Source organism: Quercus suber, unplaced genomic scaffold, assembly GCF_002906115.3.
Source record: "Quercus suber isolate HL8 unplaced genomic scaffold, Cork oak 2.0 scaffold_59, whole genome shotgun sequence".
NCBI classification, from domain to species: Eukaryota; Viridiplantae; Streptophyta; class Magnoliopsida; order Fagales; family Fagaceae; genus Quercus; species Quercus suber.
Window position 1 is genome coordinate 1,568,044 of NW_027069524.1, and position 17,633 is coordinate 1,585,676.

The window sequence follows — 17,633 nt, forward strand, 5'->3', positions numbered from 1 at the left end:
CTTCAAAAAATAATTTTTAATTTTTTTTATAATTCTTATGGATTTTTTAATAGAGAAATTAACAAAAAGAAGAAGCAGATACTAACGGTATAGTTGACAAAATCAAGCAGCATGACTTTATTGAACACATTTAAAACTTATAGGGCTAAATTGACTGAAAGCAACATTAGATAAGTGGAAAAAAAAGTAAAACTTAGAGGGTGAGTTTTACATTTTAACTTAATAATAAGTATCATCATCCTCGGCATTATGTTTAACATTCTCAACTCAACCGTTTAATCTCTTTTGAGTTGGGTGGGCTAAGAGTTTTATCAACTAATAAGAATAAGCATCTAGGATTCTAAAAAAATACTTATTTTACACTAAAAAACTACATTATCTATTTTAATATACCATTTCACAATTCACTTGCATCTCATCTCTTATTTTTCACATTACAACCAACACTATTCATTTATTTATTAATTTATCTCTCTCTTTTTCTCTTTGTCTGAATCAACATCTCTCTCCTCTCTCTCTTCCTCTCCCTTTGAATCTATCTCTCTCTTTTGGTCTGAAACTAGTGATCTAGCAAAGGTTTGTAGAAATTGGTAGTGGTTTGGTGTTGGTGCTTCAATTTTGGTGGTCCAATGAAGAGAGAGTGAGACAGGAGAGAGGCAGAGATTTGAGAGAGTGTGTGCATGAGGAGAGAGAAATAAATTTACAAAAAAGAAAAAAAAGAACTACTAAAATATGTTCTAAAAGTAGAGGTCAACTATAGTGCATATGTACATTTTCTTAAGTATAAGAATTTAGATGTATGGTTTTTTTTTTTAGGGGTTCTTTCATCAACAAATGTTAAAATTTAACCATCCAAAAATTGTCATTGTTTTAAATAGAAAATATATAATAAAAAAATGACATTGCTTTTTAGTGGGTTAATAGCAAAAATGTGACAAACCATAATAGGAGTATATTGACATTGTGTGCACCCAAGGCGTCTTTAATGGGCTCAACCTATACTTGGGCTCACAACTTATTTGTACAGTGGGCTTTAAGTTTCCTACTATGGGTAGTTCCTCACTCGGAGACCCAAATGCACACTCTGGTAATCACGAGCTTTTTCCTTTTTCCTTTCGCAATCTGCTAGTGTGATCACTCTCTACTCTTTGGTTTTCTCTCCCCCCTTACCAACCCCCTACTTCTCATTCTATCCTCCTATTTATAGCCTGAGACAAGTGGAGGTGGCATGATTATTCCAAATCTTATTAGTGCGAATGGGGTCCAATTCAATCATCTCTTAGTGGATATTTTGTTGGGAACAGTGGGAATGGCATTGGAACTGGTTCCCACATTCAAAATACTGTTCAGCAGCGATGTTCCTAAAGGCAATACCGGACGCTTCCTAATTAAGGTGTAATTTGATTAGTATGAGCTCATCTTTGACACGTTTGTAGAGAGACGAGCCTATTCTAGTATTTGGCCTCTGATTGGGCCCAAAGATGTGTACGGATCAAGGCCAAAGGCCCAATGGCGTGAGATCGTGCGTTGTGCCATGGGGCTAGGGCTTGAAGTCTAATGGGCCTGGGCTTGTACCCCGTATAGACATCATTATCATAGTGGAGGGCGTAAATTGTAAATTTGAAAGTCAATGGAGCAATCTATATATATAATATGGGATTTACTAATGTGTGCCTTTAGGGCATACATTAGTAAACCATTTTAGGATTTTTTTTTTTATGGAAAAACAAAAAAAGTAATTAATTGTTTTGACAGTTTTTTTCATTTCCTATAAAAACTTTCCCAAAACAGATGGTTAATGTGTGCCCTTATGGCACACATTAACCAGACCCATATAATAATAGGTAAAATTGAGAGAAATTCAAATTAAAATTTCAAACTAAAATTCCAATTTTGCGCCATGTGTCATAAATTATTTGTTCTTAAAGAATTTTATTTCTTAATTTTAGAATCAAATGTGGGATTACATCATAAATATTCATTCAAGTGAGTTATTATGTACAAAAACCAAATAGTCTAGAATAAATGAATTGTAAAAAAAAAAAAAAAATGCTTCACAATATTTTTTTTAAAGGATAATTTACATTTTATACCTAATGATATCCTTACAAAATTTTTTAAAGAGTTAACAAAATATAAAAATGACCATTAATAGTATTTAAATTATATATATAGGAATTATATTATTCATCTTATTGTATATTTTTAGGTATATCCATGCATATGTATGAGGTTACAAGCTAGTTTAGAAGTAAATGGTGTAAAGTGCATGGAATTATAGATGATCTAAGTTTATATCTAAGGTCATAAACAATAAAAAAATAATTGTCGTTTGTTTAATAGTAATAAAAATAATTCGAGACATAATGAAGGGAATTCCTTCCCACTTATTATGTCATTTTTAGTTAGCATATCTTAGCAATCATAATAGGAGAATCTTGTGTATCATACATTTCTCTCATCATGGATGGACTCCATATATATGGGGCTCACTGTTTATGTGAAACAAGGATATACTAATATAGTGCATCAAATTCACTCCCAATGTCCCATACAACTTGATGTAAAAAAAAAAAGTTTTTTTCTCCCCAGAGAGTTAGACTTCTAAACAAATCGATTTTATATGAGTTGTTGGTTAGGTTTCAAGCTTTCGATGAAGGAAGAGTTTGTAGGTAGAAAGAGGTGATATATGATATGAAGAAGTCTCCTCTAGCTTGTTTTAAAACAAGAAGTTTGGTTATAATAATAAAAAAACTGAAGATATGTCTTACTTCCTAACTAATCAAATTTTTTTAAAAAAAAGTGGCTTTTAGTTAGTTCAATTAGTAATATATTTTATTATTGTATAAAAGATTTAGACTTTAATCTTTGTCAACACAAAAAATTGATTGGTCGATTGGTGTCTTGGTCTGATGATAAATAATTATCATTAAGAGTTGACGTTATAGGTTGAAACTCTCTTAAAAAAAAAATTAAAAAGGAAAAAGAAAAAAGAAAAAAAAGAATCTAATATATATTTTTTAAACGGGCCTGGTTGCAGGAAAAACATTCCAACCCAAAACCCAAATGGAAACCCAACCGATCGGCCCATATGCTTGGAACGTAATAAGATTAGGGTTTCAAAGTGACGCAAACACAGCCTTCGTCTCTATAAATTGCCTCTTTGACACCCCTTTCATTCTCACATCGACATCAGGCAGCCTCTGCCTCTCACTATAATTCTCTTGTTCTGTTTATTTTGGTTTCTCAACACAGATTTGTGTTGTTGTTGTTGTTGTTTTTGAGAAGCTATGATGAAGAACTATCTGTGTACCAGAGACGATCTCTCAGGAGCTCTGTCTTTGACGGCAAACACAACCCTCTAAGAAGTTCTGAGCTTTCCTTTCCTTTATTTTTATTCCTTCTCTCTATGTTTTTACATACTATTATTATTTGTTATATAAGGTATGGGAGAGTTGAAAGGCGAGGTGATGATAGAAATTCATGTCTGTCAATCCACTGACTGTCATAGTGTGATGACCTCGTGAATCCCGACAGGTTCTGATCGCTTTCTTCTCTCTCTCACTCTTATTATTAATTTCTGGAAACTGGGTTTGTTTGTTTGTTTGTTAAACTAAAAAAATTTATGTTTGTGTTTGGATGGGCATGTGATGAATCTCATTGTAACAAATGGGTAATTTGCGGCTGAAATTTTTTTTATTGATGCTATATCACCTTGGAGAACTGATGCCCTGTTAATTTTGCCTTAAAGTTTGTTTGTGGTGTTCTGTTTATTGAGATGTCTATGATCAGAATTTACATAGCTGATTGTTACACGTTGTAGCTTGTTTAGTGAAATATTATGGGATTGGGTGATATTGTTGTATAATTCCAGTAATTGAAATTGAATCAGATCCTACCCAAACCCATTGGATGTCATCATCATCAGCTTATGTGGGTTTTTTTTTTTAAACTATCATAGCATGGTGGTAAAGGCATTCATGGGAGAAAGGTTGGAATTTGATTTAACGGAAGTTGCTGTTACTGTTTATTAGAAGTGTTTCTTAGGAATCATCTCACAATTTTGTCATCCTAATTCATGGAATCTTACTTGGTCTTACCAAATCACAAAGTTTTTCTAGGTATACACATTTTTGGTACGCATATTGCTACAACTTACTTGTTACTTGGGTGCGTGATGCCCAAGCAAGTTGTGGCAAAGTGTGTGCCAAAGAGTTTGTCCCTAAACTTTTTGAATCATAAATGAAAAAGAAAAAGAGTGACTTCAAAATTCGGTGAAAATTTGTGTCAAATTTACATGGCATCAATTTTTTATTGAATTTTTCACTTTCTTTTTCTTTTGATGTTAGTGGTAAGTCCATTTGAGTGAAAATTTTTGTGTATTTTAATGTTGGTCTTGGATTGGATCGTTTTTATACTGTTATTTCCTTTGGGCAAGTGATGAATCTCAATGTTTTTAATGGGTAATTTGCGTCTGATGTTTCAATTGATGCTATTTCACTTTGGAGAACTGATGCCCCTTTTTGTTGGATACATAATTATTCAAACGTTTGTAATCAGTTTTTCATTATTCACAATATTTTTAGTTAGTACCTTTTTGGTTTAGGTTTCTAAATTACGCACCATGTCTTGATGTTGGGTTTGATGTTGATCTCTAGTCTAAAACAAATTATGTTTTTGGTAATTTAAGATGCAATATGCCCAAACGTGATCATGTGTAGTGTATTTTAGAAACCAAAAAGGTCTACTGTCATGACGTTGGGTTTGATGTTGATCTTAAGTCTAAAACAAATTTTGTTTTAGTAATTTGAGATGCAATATGCCCATACGTGATTATGTCTCTTGTATTTTAGAAACCAAAATGAAGGTCTATAATCTTGAGTCTCTTGATATCATTTGTCCAGTATACCTTTATGGATTTTGCTAATGTGTGTCCATGGGGCGCACATTAAGTCATTTATTTTTGGAAACATTTTCTCAGGCTTTTTCAATTCTTGAAAAAATGTTTTCAAAAATAGATGGTTTAATGTGTGCTCTTAGAGCTCACATTAACTGGATCCTACATTTATAAGCTCATTTTCTTGTATTTTATCATGCATTGATGGTAGGACATCCATTCAAAATTTAGGATGGTCTGTTAAATTTATAGACCATGCTGAATTTTGAATGGAGGTCCTACAACTGGTGTATGTTTTATGATTTAAATCACAGTATTAACTTTTACATCTCATATACATGTGGTATAATTGCATGGTTCAATAGCTACTGGATCTCATAGATTTTTATAGATTGTTAGCCAAAAAATAATTAAAATGAAAGCAATTTTATGGTATTGTTGTTTTGAAAAAAGGTAAAATGAAATGCAACAAATTGAAATTAAAAATTTTTTTTGAGGAAAATTGGAAGGAGAGAGAAATTTGGGTTCATCAAAAGATCAATTTTTAGGTGTTTTAATCGTTGCTTCACCATGGATTTAAAATATGATGCAGGGGAAAGAGTTTGTGGAAGATTTTTGTTGAGAGAGTTTCTAGCAAGTTTAACTTGGGTTAAAGGGAATGAGTTGTGATGAACGGGAACCTTAACAGCTTGTTTGGATGGATGGAGGGTAAGAGAGTGGAGTAGAGGAAAGGAGAAGAGTACGGTTTAATGAAGAGATGTGTGGCTGCAAATCTATAAATCCAAGAGATAAAGAGAGGCGATTAGGCACACTACCGAATAATCCCAAATAATCACAAAGTGAAACGGTCTTTGATATAAAATGTTATTAAAGAAAATTTATTTTTAATGTTTGAAAATAAGTTATAAAGAGTAACATGGAAGCTATTGTACTTTAAATCCTTAAAAAAAGCATGGATACATGTATGACACACACAACATAAAGAGAAACTGGCATTTAATTGACTAATTAATTAATTAACATATATATATTTTTGGTACTAATGCAGAAAGAGCGGTCAGTGGAGTACATGCATATATATACATGCATGGCCTCCTTTCAGCGTTGAAGGTTCATGTGGAGTACGCCTTATTTTCCCTATTGGATTTGGAGGGGTTGCAAGCTTGTAAGATGTTTGTAGTGACTAATGGATCATGGGATGTGTCATGCTTTTGTGTTTCCACTTATTTTTCAGCAAAGTCATCAACTCCTTTAAGCTCTAAAAATGAGTTATTGTTGCCCATTTTAAAAATGTAATTATAAAGTTGGACTCTTTTTAAGTGCCAAGAAATCTGGCCCATAAAAATTAGATTTCTTTAGTTATTTACTATTTATTTTAATTTTATGTTTTCAAAGTAAATAAAAATTATTAAAATCTTTAAAAGCATATCTAAAATCAAAGGATTTAGAGCCTAGTTTCAGTAATTATATATATTGATCGATGTGATAAAAAAGTTTCGTACGCATATATTACATGTTAACTATGTATTACGATTGCAATTTTAGCGCAACAAGTTAGATCTATATAGTAAAAAGTTCTAAGAAGCTCATATCCATGAGTTAGGAGTTGACAAACCTACACTTCCTCCTAATCTCTCCTTCATTTCCAGTGAGTACGTTGATGTTCCCCATCTTGACCATAGACTTCGCAAATGCCTCAAAGAAATGCTTTTGATTAGAGGCATAAGCCCACACCTGCTCTATTATCACCCCCTCATGATCTTCAGTGACCAACACATTATCTGAACCCAACAAACCATTTCCTTGGAGGAGGTTAGTGTAGTAGTGGTTATCAAATCTAGATGGGGTTGTAAAATCAAGTGGTGCAAGCTCATTGTCCCTTCCTGATTTCGGGCATATGGACCGTAGGATTCTTCGGAAGGTTGTATATCTCTTGTAAGGATCATAGTGTTCTTCGGCACTAACATCATACACCCTTTGCCTGAAGCTTATACACCTTGCCATTCCCACCGTATGGCTACCTGTTGAAATGCCCTTGTAGATATTTGAGAAAGATTTGCTTGATTCCCAAGAAAGTAACATGACATAAAGGATTTGGTGAAAGCTGTTATCTTCCAATCATTTTTTTTTCTCGTAATATTAGGGATACAATATTTTTCACATTGGTTGATATGATTTGTTATGATTAGAACAATATCACTTTTATTTGGCTTCACTACTGATATTATTTTTAGCGAAATGATATGTCTACAACATTTTTATAATAAGTGGCTAGTTGTTATTGGTTGTTATTATTGGGACAAAAAAGTAATCTTAATGTTAGGTTTAAATTTGAATTAATAATAGCTAACCACCTATGATGTATTGTAAAAATGTCGTAGACATAGCATCTCTCATATTTTTATTATCTATAAATTACAATAAATCATATCAACAATTATTGCTAGACTTATAATTTTTTTTTTTTTGTTTTTTATATGAGCATCAGACCAACTGATATGGCTCCAAATCCTTAACTTTCTACTGAAAAAAAAAATAAGTGATATCTAGCTTATTGTAAAATTTTCATTGTCTCTTAATTTGCCCTTACAATTTGTTCTTCATTATGAAAGTGGATGGTCATAAATTACCTGATAAAGCAACCAAGTCCCCCACGTCAAGGCCTTGTTGTTTAAAACTGGAAATAAGAGTCTCTAGAGAGGAATTTGGAGCAGGGATGAAATGGTTGGCGCCACTCAAGCTTGCTTTCAGTGAATCTCTCCTGCCTAGCAATACATCCCATCCTGGCCCACCTCTCTATTTAGATAAGCAAATTAAAATTGTTATATTTACAAAAAATATTTGTAATTGTAAGAAACATATCTTCTCAAGGAATCTAAAATCAAGTAGAATTCCTCTTGTATACATTCGGGAAACATGAAAGAACAAGAATTCAGATTCGCTAATTAAGGGATAGTCTTATATATGATGAATGTAATAGAGTCTGATGTATGAAAATGCAATGAAATAGATAATGGAGCCAAAATTATAATAATAATAATAATAATAATAATAATAGAAATAGATAATGGAGCCAAAAATATAATAATAATAATAATAATAATAATAATAATAATAATAATTATAGTCTGCCTACCAGTGTGTTCTTCTGCCACCAAAATAAAAGTGGCTAAAAAGTAAATATTCTTTTACACTCAATTTACATTCACTATTTCACAAATATATCTATAGTTTTGATGTAATAATGTCTATATTTTAACATATAAAAGTGTACTAAAAAAACGAGGTTTAAAATAGTGGATGTAGGATAATCAAAACCCAGTAGAAATTTTGTTAAGCCATTCATTTCCCTGTAACAATTATCAAGAAAATCTAGTCTATTTAAAGTTTGCAGTTGCATCATTTACTGAAGGATGAGCATCAACCATCTTAATCATTGATTAAACTCGGACACACATTATCTACTTTTGTAGTATGTACCATGTAGGAGCCATATCATATACCATTTCGGAAGATACCATTCTAAATGAGAATCGATTCCCATCAAGCTTTCTGACTTGTGTAAAAATAACTTTTTTTTTTGGGACAAGATTTTCTTAGAGGAATTTCCTCTAATCCACCCAATAGCAATTTATTAGATTATTTTTATATATTATTTAAGTAAGTTACATGATTTGTTAAAAAGATTATATGATTAAAAGTATACATGAATAATTTTTTTAACTATTACGTAGTAGTGGGTTAGAGAAAGTTTCCTCCAAATTGATTTGTAGGTAAAGTCCCTTTTTTTTTTTTCCTTCTTATGCTTATCTTCTTCTAGTGAATCTAGTCTACCTTATACAAAATGGAAACTTAAGAGAAAAAGTAAGTCGTACCGATACTACAGCATCACGAGCAGCAATGGCTATAATATCAGCGCAAGAAACTGTATAAGGACAAGCCTCTTCTAAAATGTACTTTATCCCATCAATAACCTCAAATCCACGAAGTGAGTTTAGGTTAGGCACAGCTTGCTTTTCACTAATCATGTCCCCATTAGTGTCCAATAGAACTGAAGCATCACACCCCTAGTAAAACCCAAAAAAAGAAAAGAAAAAAAATGAGTAAAAAAATAAAAAATAAATAAAGTCATAGAGATGAGAAGTGGAACACCATACTACATGATATATGTGCATCACCGTTTTTGTAAGAAAAATTTTCCACATTTTGAGGAGAAGAAAGAAAAAGATTTCACCATTCAATATATTAAAAAAGATAATTGGTGGGGGTTAGGTTTACCTAGAGTTGCATCAAAAGTATACTTTTGATCTATACGTAGGATCAACATTTGAATTTAAATATAGGTCATGTGAATGAAAAGTGAAAGCCCAATAAATCCAATTAATGATGAATATGACTGGATCGTTTAGTTCTATTCAAAGGTCTTTCACGTATATTCTAAAGGTTGGCAGTTCAACTGTTCAAGTACCTCAGGTAAAAGCTAGCGAAAGGGGGCAGGAGATTTCATATACCAACTCCCCAAGTATTTCTTGTATTCCACCGTTTTGATTATTAATGCATTGCAGTTTATCAAAAAGAAAAAAAAGAAAAAACTCCCAAGTAAAATAGATTTGGCTAATAATAAAGCTCACAATAGAAAGATAACAAATGTTTCATGTACATGCCATTTTCTTATTATGAGTTGTAGCCGAAAATACTAAGTTTGTAGTAAAAAAAAAAAATTTATAGTCAAACTTTATCCATAGGGTGCAAGAGTATAGAAAATAAATTTTGCAATTTATTGAGGTGTAACATTACTTTTATATGTATTACTATGCACATCACTTTTATGGTATATCAATCACAAATTGATACCTCAATAATTACGAAAAAACTGTAAAATTTATATTACCATTCATTAGACTAATGGCTTGACAATACACTATTTGTTAAATAAAATTGTGGCAATAATAGAAACCGTTCCCATATCTATGGTGTATGGTTTCTCTTCCCTTAAAATTAATAAATAAATATAAGTTTAAATATGCTTTTGGTATTCAATTTATAATGATGATTTTATTTTGGTCTCTATAAAATATAGTCTATCATTTTAGTCGTAACTCTTTTGAAACATGTTTCATTGTCATCCTTATTGTAACCTAACTGACGAAAATTGTTGACATGACAAGATGGTGGATTGATGGTAAGGGAGACCTATGAGATCTTAAGGATTTTAATTGGGTTATGACAAGATTGCGATCAAGCATCGCCATCATCATCACCCGACACCTCTCTCACTCTCTCTTCTCGGTTTAGATCTCTCGATTTGTTTCGTATAACTGTTTCCCTATTTCTCACAAGCTAGCTTCTTGTTTTGGAGGACTTGCATGTCTGCATGGTTTTCGATCTCAGTGAGAGGCAACAGGGTCTTGAAAGTTTTAATTGGCTCACAATGATGGTGGAGCTTGTCAGCTCTATCTGGGTTCTCTGTTGTAAAACAATTGTAGTGTGTGTTGTAATTGTGATTCATGGAAACAAAGAAAGAGAGAGAGAGAGAGAGAGGCCTAACCAAGACAAAACAATCATGGAAATGTAAGCGAAGCAGCGAGGCAGCCATTCGAGGTTCTTTAACCACTGCAATCTCGACATTGAGTCTCACAATCTCTTCCACCAATGGGCACGTTTCTTTGTAGTAGTCAAGAACAAGTGTCCCATCACCGCTCAAGGTTTCAGTGTCACACAAAACCAAAATAAGGGCAAACGTGAATAGTCTCATGAGGCCCATCGCAGAAAATGAAAGTGACAAATCGTGTTACATGCAAGAGTATATTGCCTTTTAAGGTTGAATGAGATGCATAGGAACATGAGAGGAATGACGCAGTCACATCTCTATATATATATATACTTGCCAGAGGTCTAACAACGATATTCTACCTTTCAGGTTTCAGCGATGATTCTTTTTTTGTGTTTTCTTACCAACTTGTTTGTGTTGAAAAATTCCTTTTACTCTTTTGTCAAAGTTTGATGCAACCAACTCAACCTAATTCTTCCTTTAGTGGTTCAGTATTTAGTTTACTCTGGAAAACAAATCTGATTTCCTCTTTGGCCTAAAAAGTAGCATTTGCTCCTAAATATGACTGAAGATGAGCCGATCTATGTATTACAAGTTCTGCATTATTCATTTAATTTTATTTGAATACGAGCCGAGTTTGAACTTATCAACATACTAGATTACACTTGACTACATCTGCATGAAGACATAATATTAATAGAAATTAAATATAACAAAGTTATTATAAGCCAAAATGAAATTATATATAAAAAGCTAAGATGACTTTCGCATCTGGTTGTTGGGGTAGAATAGAAGTCAAAATGAAATTCTGAACAAAGCCTACCAATTGGTTTAATAAATTAAAGGAAAAAAAAATCATAAACCACGGAGTAAATAAATACATAAAAGAAGAAGAAGAAGGAATAAGAATTTAGCACCTCCCAAGATTTTAAGTCATTTTTTCTAAGTTTCAAATAAGCTCAAGACTTTTTTTAAGGAAAATGGAGAACCTAAATAATTGAGTGAGAATGAGCTGTGAGCACATAGTACGTACCAGAGAAGGCTTGAATAGCTGTTAGTGGGAGAGCGACATGAAAGGGTGGAAATTTAGGGCAACATATGGAAGCTTGGGAATTGAAAAAGTTGAACTTCTATACCAAGCTAATGGTTGGACGTGTGGTGGGGGAGTTTGAATGATAAAGACAAAAAAAAACACTAATAGCTAGTAAATGAGTGAAAGACACTACATAAACAACTAAGAGCATCACCAATAGCTTATTTATATCTATTTTTTGGAGAAAAAACTCCACTGTTCACCCTAAAAACCTATTCCAACAGCTTCTCTATCTCAATTTTTTAGATTAGAATTGCTACAGTGCTTCTCTACAAGTAGAGAGCACTGTAGCAATTATTGTAGCACCTCTAAACAATATTCTCCCTAATACCCGGTTGAATAAAAAAATAATTCTTTCTCTCTCATTTCTTTTCTCTTTTGTTCTTCACTCTCTCGTGCTTTTCTATCTCAATGGTTACAAACTAAAACATACTACAATCAAAATAAAAACACAAAAGCCAATCAAAAGATTTGAAACACAAAAACAATTTTTCTCATAAGTCTAATAAAATCTGAACAATAAAATAAAACTAATCAAACCAGAACCAAAAAAAAAAAATGTAGAACGCTGATCTCCACTTCTCTGCTGGTGATCTATGTGTGTATGAGAGAGAATTTGTTTGTGTGAGATAGAGGGAGAGAGTGTTCTAGAATTAAGTAGAAATAGAAAAAAGTAAGAGAGAGAGAGAGAGAGAGAGAAATCTGGAGAATGTGATCCGGAATGAACTAGAAAAAGAAAAAGAATGGTAGATAGAGATAGGAGTGGGATACATGTGTGATGGAGAAAAAACCAAGAGAAAAAAAAAGTATGGATGAAATTAAGAAAGAAAAGTTAATATAAAAAATAAGAAATGACAATTAAGAAATGCTACCACAATATTTTTGCAACAAATCTTAAGTAATAGATTGTTATTAGCTAAAAGTACTTGCAGTAGTGGAGCAATAGCTAAATTTTTTTAGCTGAATTGCTACAGTGCACATTTATAGATAGATGTGCACTGTAGCTTGGAGCTAAAAAAAAAGAAGTAATTTTTTATTCCAGCTGGTACAACTTGCTTTTTTTTTTTTTTTTAGAGAAAAAGTAAGTCGTACCGATACTACAGCATCACGAGCAGCAATGGCTATAATATCAGCGCAAGAAACTGTATAAGGACAAGCCTCTTCTAAAATGTACTTTATCCCATCAATAACCTCAAATCCACGAAGTGAGTTTAGGTTAGGCACAGCTTGCTTTTCACTAATCATGTCCCCATTAGTGTCCAATAGAACTGAAGCATCACACCCCTAGTAAAACCCAAAAAAAGAAAAGAAAAAAAATGAGTAAAAAAATAAAAAATAAATAAAGTCATAGAGATGAGAAGTGGAACACCATACTACATGATATATGTGCATCACCGTTTTTGTAAGAAAAATTTTCCACATTTTGAGGAGAAGAAAGAAAAAGATTTCACCATTCAATATATTAAAAAAGATAATTGGTGGGGGTTAGGTTTACCTAGAGTTGCATCAAAAGTATACTTTTGATCTATACGTAGGATCAACATTTGAATTTAAATATAGGTCATGTGAATGAAAAGTGAAAGCCCAATAAATCCAATTAATGATGAATATGACTGGATCGTTTAGTTCTATTCAAAGGTCTTTCACGTATATTCTAAAGGTTGGCAGTTCAACTGTTCAAGTACCTCAGGTAAAAGCTAGCGAAAGGGGGCAGGAGATTTCATATACCAACTCCCCAAGTATTTCTTGTATTCCACCGTTTTGATTATTAATGCATTGCAGTTTATCAAAAAGAAAAAAAAGAAAAAACTCCCAAGTAAAATAGATTTGGCTAATAATAAAGCTCACAATAGAAAGATAACAAATGTTTCATGTACATGCCATTTTCTTATTATGAGTTGTAGCCGAAAATACTAAGTTTGTAGTAAAAAAAAAAAATTTATAGTCAAACTTTATCCATAGGGTGCAAGAGTATAGAAAATAAATTTTGCAATTTATTGAGGTGTAACATTACTTTTATATGTATTACTATGCACATCACTTTTATGGTATATCAATCACAAATTGATACCTCAATAATTACGAAAAAACTGTAAAATTTATATTACCATTCATTAGACTAATGGCTTGACAATACACTATTTGTTAAATAAAATTGTGGCAATAATAGAAACCGTTCCCATATCTATGGTGTATGGTTTCTCTTCCCTTAAAATTAATAAATAAATATAAGTTTAAATATGCTTTTGGTATTCAATTTATAATGATGATTTTATTTTGGTCTCTATAAAATATAGTCTATCATTTTAGTCGTAACTCTTTTGAAACATGTTTCATTGTCATCCTTATTGTAACCTAACTGACGAAAATTGTTGACATGACAAGATGGTGGATTGATGGTAAGGGAGACCTATGAGATCTTAAGGATTTTAATTGGGTTATGACAAGATTGCGATCAAGCATCGCCATCATCATCACCCGACACCTCTCTCACTCTCTCTTCTCGGTTTAGATCTCTCGATTTGTTTCGTATAACTGTTTCCCTATTTCTCACAAGCTAGCTTCTTGTTTTGGAGGACTTGCATGTCTGCATGGTTTTCGATCTCAGTGAGAGGCAACAGGGTCTTGAAAGTTTTAATTGGCTCACAATGATGGTGGAGCTTGTCAGCTCTATCTGGGTTCTCTGTTGTAAAACAATTGTAGTGTGTGTTGTAATTGTGATTCATGGAAACAAAGAAAGAGAGAGAGAGAGAGAGAGAGGCCTAACCAAGACAAAACAATCATGGAAATGTAAGCGAAGCAGCGAGGCAGCCATTCGAGGTTCTTTAACCACTGCAATCTCGACATTGAGTCTCACAATCTCTTCCACCAATGGGCACGTTTCTTTGTAGTAGTCAAGAACAAGTGTCCCATCACCGCTCAAGGTTTCAGTGTCACACAAAACCAAAATAAGGGCAAACGTGAATAGTCTCATGAGGCCCATCGCAGAAAATGAAAGTGACAAATCGTGTTACATGCAAGAGTATATTGCCTTTTAAGGTTGAATGAGATGCATAGGAACATGAGAGGAATGACGCAGTCACATCTCTATATATATATATACTTGCCAGAGGTCTAACAACGATATTCTACCTTTCAGGTTTCAGCGATGATTCTTTTTTTGTGTTTTCTTACCAACTTGTTTGTGTTGAAAAATTCCTTTTACTCTTTTGTCAAAGTTTGATGCAACCAACTCAACCTAATTCTTCCTTTAGTGGTTCAGTATTTAGTTTACTCTGGAAAACAAATCTGATTTCCTCTTTGGCCTAAAAAGTAGCATTTGCTCCTAAATATGACTGAAGATGAGCCGATCTATGTATTACAAGTTCTGCATTATTCATTTAATTTTATTTGAATACGAGCCGAGTTTGAACTTATCAACATACTAGATTACACTTGACTACATCTGCATGAAGACATAATATTAATAGAAATTAAATATAACAAAGTTATTATAAGCCAAAATGAAATTATATATAAAAAGCTAAGATGACTTTCGCATCTGGTTGTTGGGGTAGAATAGAAGTCAAAATGAAATTCTGAACAAAGCCTACCAATTGGTTTAATAAATTAAAGGAAAAAAAAATCATAAACCACGGAGTAAATAAATACATAAAAGAAGAAGAAGAAGGAATAAGAATTTAGCACCTCCCAAGATTTTAAGTCATTTTTTCTAAGTTTCAAATAAGCTCAAGACTTTTTTTAAGGAAAATGGAGAACCTAAATAATTGAGTGAGAATGAGCTGTGAGCACATAGTACGTACCAGAGAAGGCTTGAATAGCTGTTAGTGGGAGAGCGACATGAAAGGGTGGAAATTTAGGGCAACATATGGAAGCTTGGGAATTGAAAAAGTTGAACTTCTATACCAAGCTAATGGTTGGACGTGTGGTGGGGGAGTTTGAATGATAAAGACAAAAAAAAACACTAATAGCTAGTAAATGAGTGAAAGACACTACATAAACAACTAAGAGCATCACCAATAGCTTATTTATATCTATTTTTTGGAGAAAAAACTCCACTGTTCACCCTAAAAACCTATTCCAACAGCTTCTCTATCTCAATTTTTTAGATTAGAATTGCTACAGTGCTTCTCTACAAGTAGAGAGCACTGTAGCAATTATTGTAGCACCTCTAAACAATATTCTCCCTAATACCCGGTTGAATAAAAAAATAATTCTTTCTCTCTCATTTCTTTTCTCTTTTGTTCTTCACTCTCTCGTGCTTTTCTATCTCAATGGTTACAAACTAAAACATACTACAATCAAAATAAAAACACAAAAGCCAATCAAAAGATTTGAAACACAAAAACAATTTTTCTCATAAGTCTAATAAAATCTGAACAATAAAATAAAACTAATCAAACCAGAACCAAAAAAAAAAAATGTAGAACGCTGATCTCCACTTCTCTGCTGGTGATCTATGTGTGTATGAGAGAGAATTTGTTTGTGTGAGATAGAGGGAGAGAGTGTTCTAGAATTAAGTAGAAATAGAAAAAAGTAAGAGAGAGAGAGAGAGAGAGAGAAATCTGGAGAATGTGATCCGGAATGAACTAGAAAAAGAAAAAGAATGGTAGATAGAGATAGGAGTGGGATACATGTGTGATGGAGAAAAAACCAAGAGAAAAAAAAAAGTATGGATGAAATTAAGAAAGAAAAGTTAATATAAAAAATAAGAAATGACAATTAAGAAATGCTACCACAATATTTTTGCAACAAATCTTAAGTAATAGATTGTTATTAGCTAAAAGTACTTGCAGTAGTGGAGCAATAGCTAAATTTTTTTAGCTGAATTGCTACAGTGCACATTTATAGATAGATGTGCACTGTAGCTTGGAGCTAAAAAAAAAGAAGTAATTTTTTATTCCAGCTGGTACAACTTGCTTTTTTTTTTTTTTTATTCATTCTCTCATTCACTCTCTCTCAACGTCAACGTCGCCAACCTAACAATCGTCAACGTCACTGCCATCCACCATCCGCCTCATTTGAAGCTTTCATCTCTTAAAACTCTCTCAAGCTCACTCTCTCAAACTCTCACCTCTGTTTCAACGCTATCCCAAGCCGTCAATCAACTTAGACCCACACCACCGATCGGAGTGCTCGCTCGCCGACGTTGTGCTTGTTTGTGATTGGTGATTTTTTATTTTGTTTGTGATTGGTGATTTTGTTTGGTCTGGATTGAGGAAAAAGATTGGAGATTTGAGATTTTTTTTTCTCCTGCTGTGAACTGGTGGTGGTGGTTGTGGGTGTGGTTGATAGTAGAGGTGGTTGTGGTTGGTGCTGTGGATTTTTTTGGGAAGTGGGATATATTATTTTATTGTAGTAGTTATATTATTTTATTGTGATATTTATATTATTTTATTGTGTTAAAATCTAAAATAGATCCACTACTGCAGCATGTGTGTAAGTAAAATAGATAAAGTAACTTTCGGTGGAGCTAAAAAGCTAAATTTTTAGCTCCACTACTGTGAATGCTCTAATATTGGTGAGTAAAAAAATAATTTCAACAGTGTGTTCAAATTAGAACTAGTAACAACTTTCCACATAAGATTTTGATACGATTTTTGTGAAAATATTACGAAAAATATTGTAAATATAACACTTTTCATTAAAAAATATAATTGTTAGGAATGAATATAGGAGAATAAATGATGATAAAAAAAGAATAAAGAATGAATGAAGAAATAATATTTAAATGAGATGAAGAAAATGATAAAGAATTTGTTGGAAAGTGTATTTGAAAAAATATGTAGGTATTTGTGAGTAAAAAAATAATTTCAGCAGTGGGTTCAAATTAGAACTAGTAACAACTTTCCACATAAGATTTTGATGTAATTCTTGTGAAAGTATTGCGAAAAATGTTGTGGATATAATATTTTTCATTGAAAAATATAATTGTTGGGAATGAATATAGGAAGAATAAATGATGATAAAAAAAGCATAAAGAATGAATGAAGAAATAATATTTAAATGAGATGAAAAAAATAATAGAAAATTTGTTGGAAAGTGTATTTGAAAAATAGGTAAGTAAAAGATAAATATCACTGTACATTGTC

The 17,633-nt window shown here is 32.4% G+C and overlaps 1 protein-coding gene, 1 long non-coding RNA gene and 4 other non-coding genes across 7 annotated transcripts; 5 read left to right on the forward strand and 1 right to left on the reverse strand.

The window, feature by feature from the left end:
- Nucleotides 1-3,073: 3,073 nt before the first annotated feature.
- Nucleotides 3,074-6,261, forward strand: LOC136067122 (uncharacterized). Its single transcript, XR_010628646.1, has 2 exons — nucleotides 3,074-3,537; nucleotides 5,946-6,261. It is a non-coding gene; the product is annotated as an uncharacterized LOC136067122 (long non-coding RNA).
- LOC111992329 (small nucleolar RNA U61) lies at nucleotides 3,286-3,379 on the forward strand. Its single transcript, XR_002880836.1, has one exon. It is a non-coding gene; the product is annotated as a small nucleolar RNA U61 (small nucleolar RNA).
- Nucleotides 3,463-3,548, forward strand: LOC111992330 (small nucleolar RNA snoR14). Its single transcript, XR_002880837.1, has one exon. It is a non-coding gene; the product is annotated as a small nucleolar RNA snoR14 (small nucleolar RNA).
- LOC111992328 (small nucleolar RNA Z101) lies at nucleotides 3,639-3,735 on the forward strand. Its single transcript, XR_002880835.1, has one exon. It is a non-coding gene; the product is annotated as a small nucleolar RNA Z101 (small nucleolar RNA).
- Nucleotides 4,429-4,522, forward strand: LOC111992327 (small nucleolar RNA Z101). Its single transcript, XR_002880834.1, has one exon. It is a non-coding gene; the product is annotated as a small nucleolar RNA Z101 (small nucleolar RNA).
- Nucleotides 6,262-6,352: 91 nt separating the features above from the next.
- On the reverse strand, nucleotides 6,353-11,259 carry LOC111992306 (peroxidase 20). Of its 2 annotated transcripts, XM_024024179.2 has the most exons (4): nucleotides 10,446-11,224; nucleotides 8,773-8,964; nucleotides 7,528-7,693; nucleotides 6,353-6,918 (listed from the first exon to the last, which is right to left on the reverse strand). In XM_024024179.2, exons 1-4 carry the CDS (start codon nucleotides 10,659-10,661, stop codon nucleotides 6,497-6,499), a joined length of 996 nt encoding a protein of 331 aa, XP_023879947.1. In that variant the 5' UTR covers nucleotides 10,662-11,224; the 3' UTR covers nucleotides 6,353-6,496. The 2 variants fall into 2 exon arrangements, with proteins under 2 accessions (XP_023879947.1, XP_065628527.1); XM_065772455.1 differs by lacking the exon at nucleotides 8,773-8,964 and having other exon boundaries at nucleotides 10,446-11,259.
- Nucleotides 11,260-17,633: the final 6,374 nt, after the last annotated feature.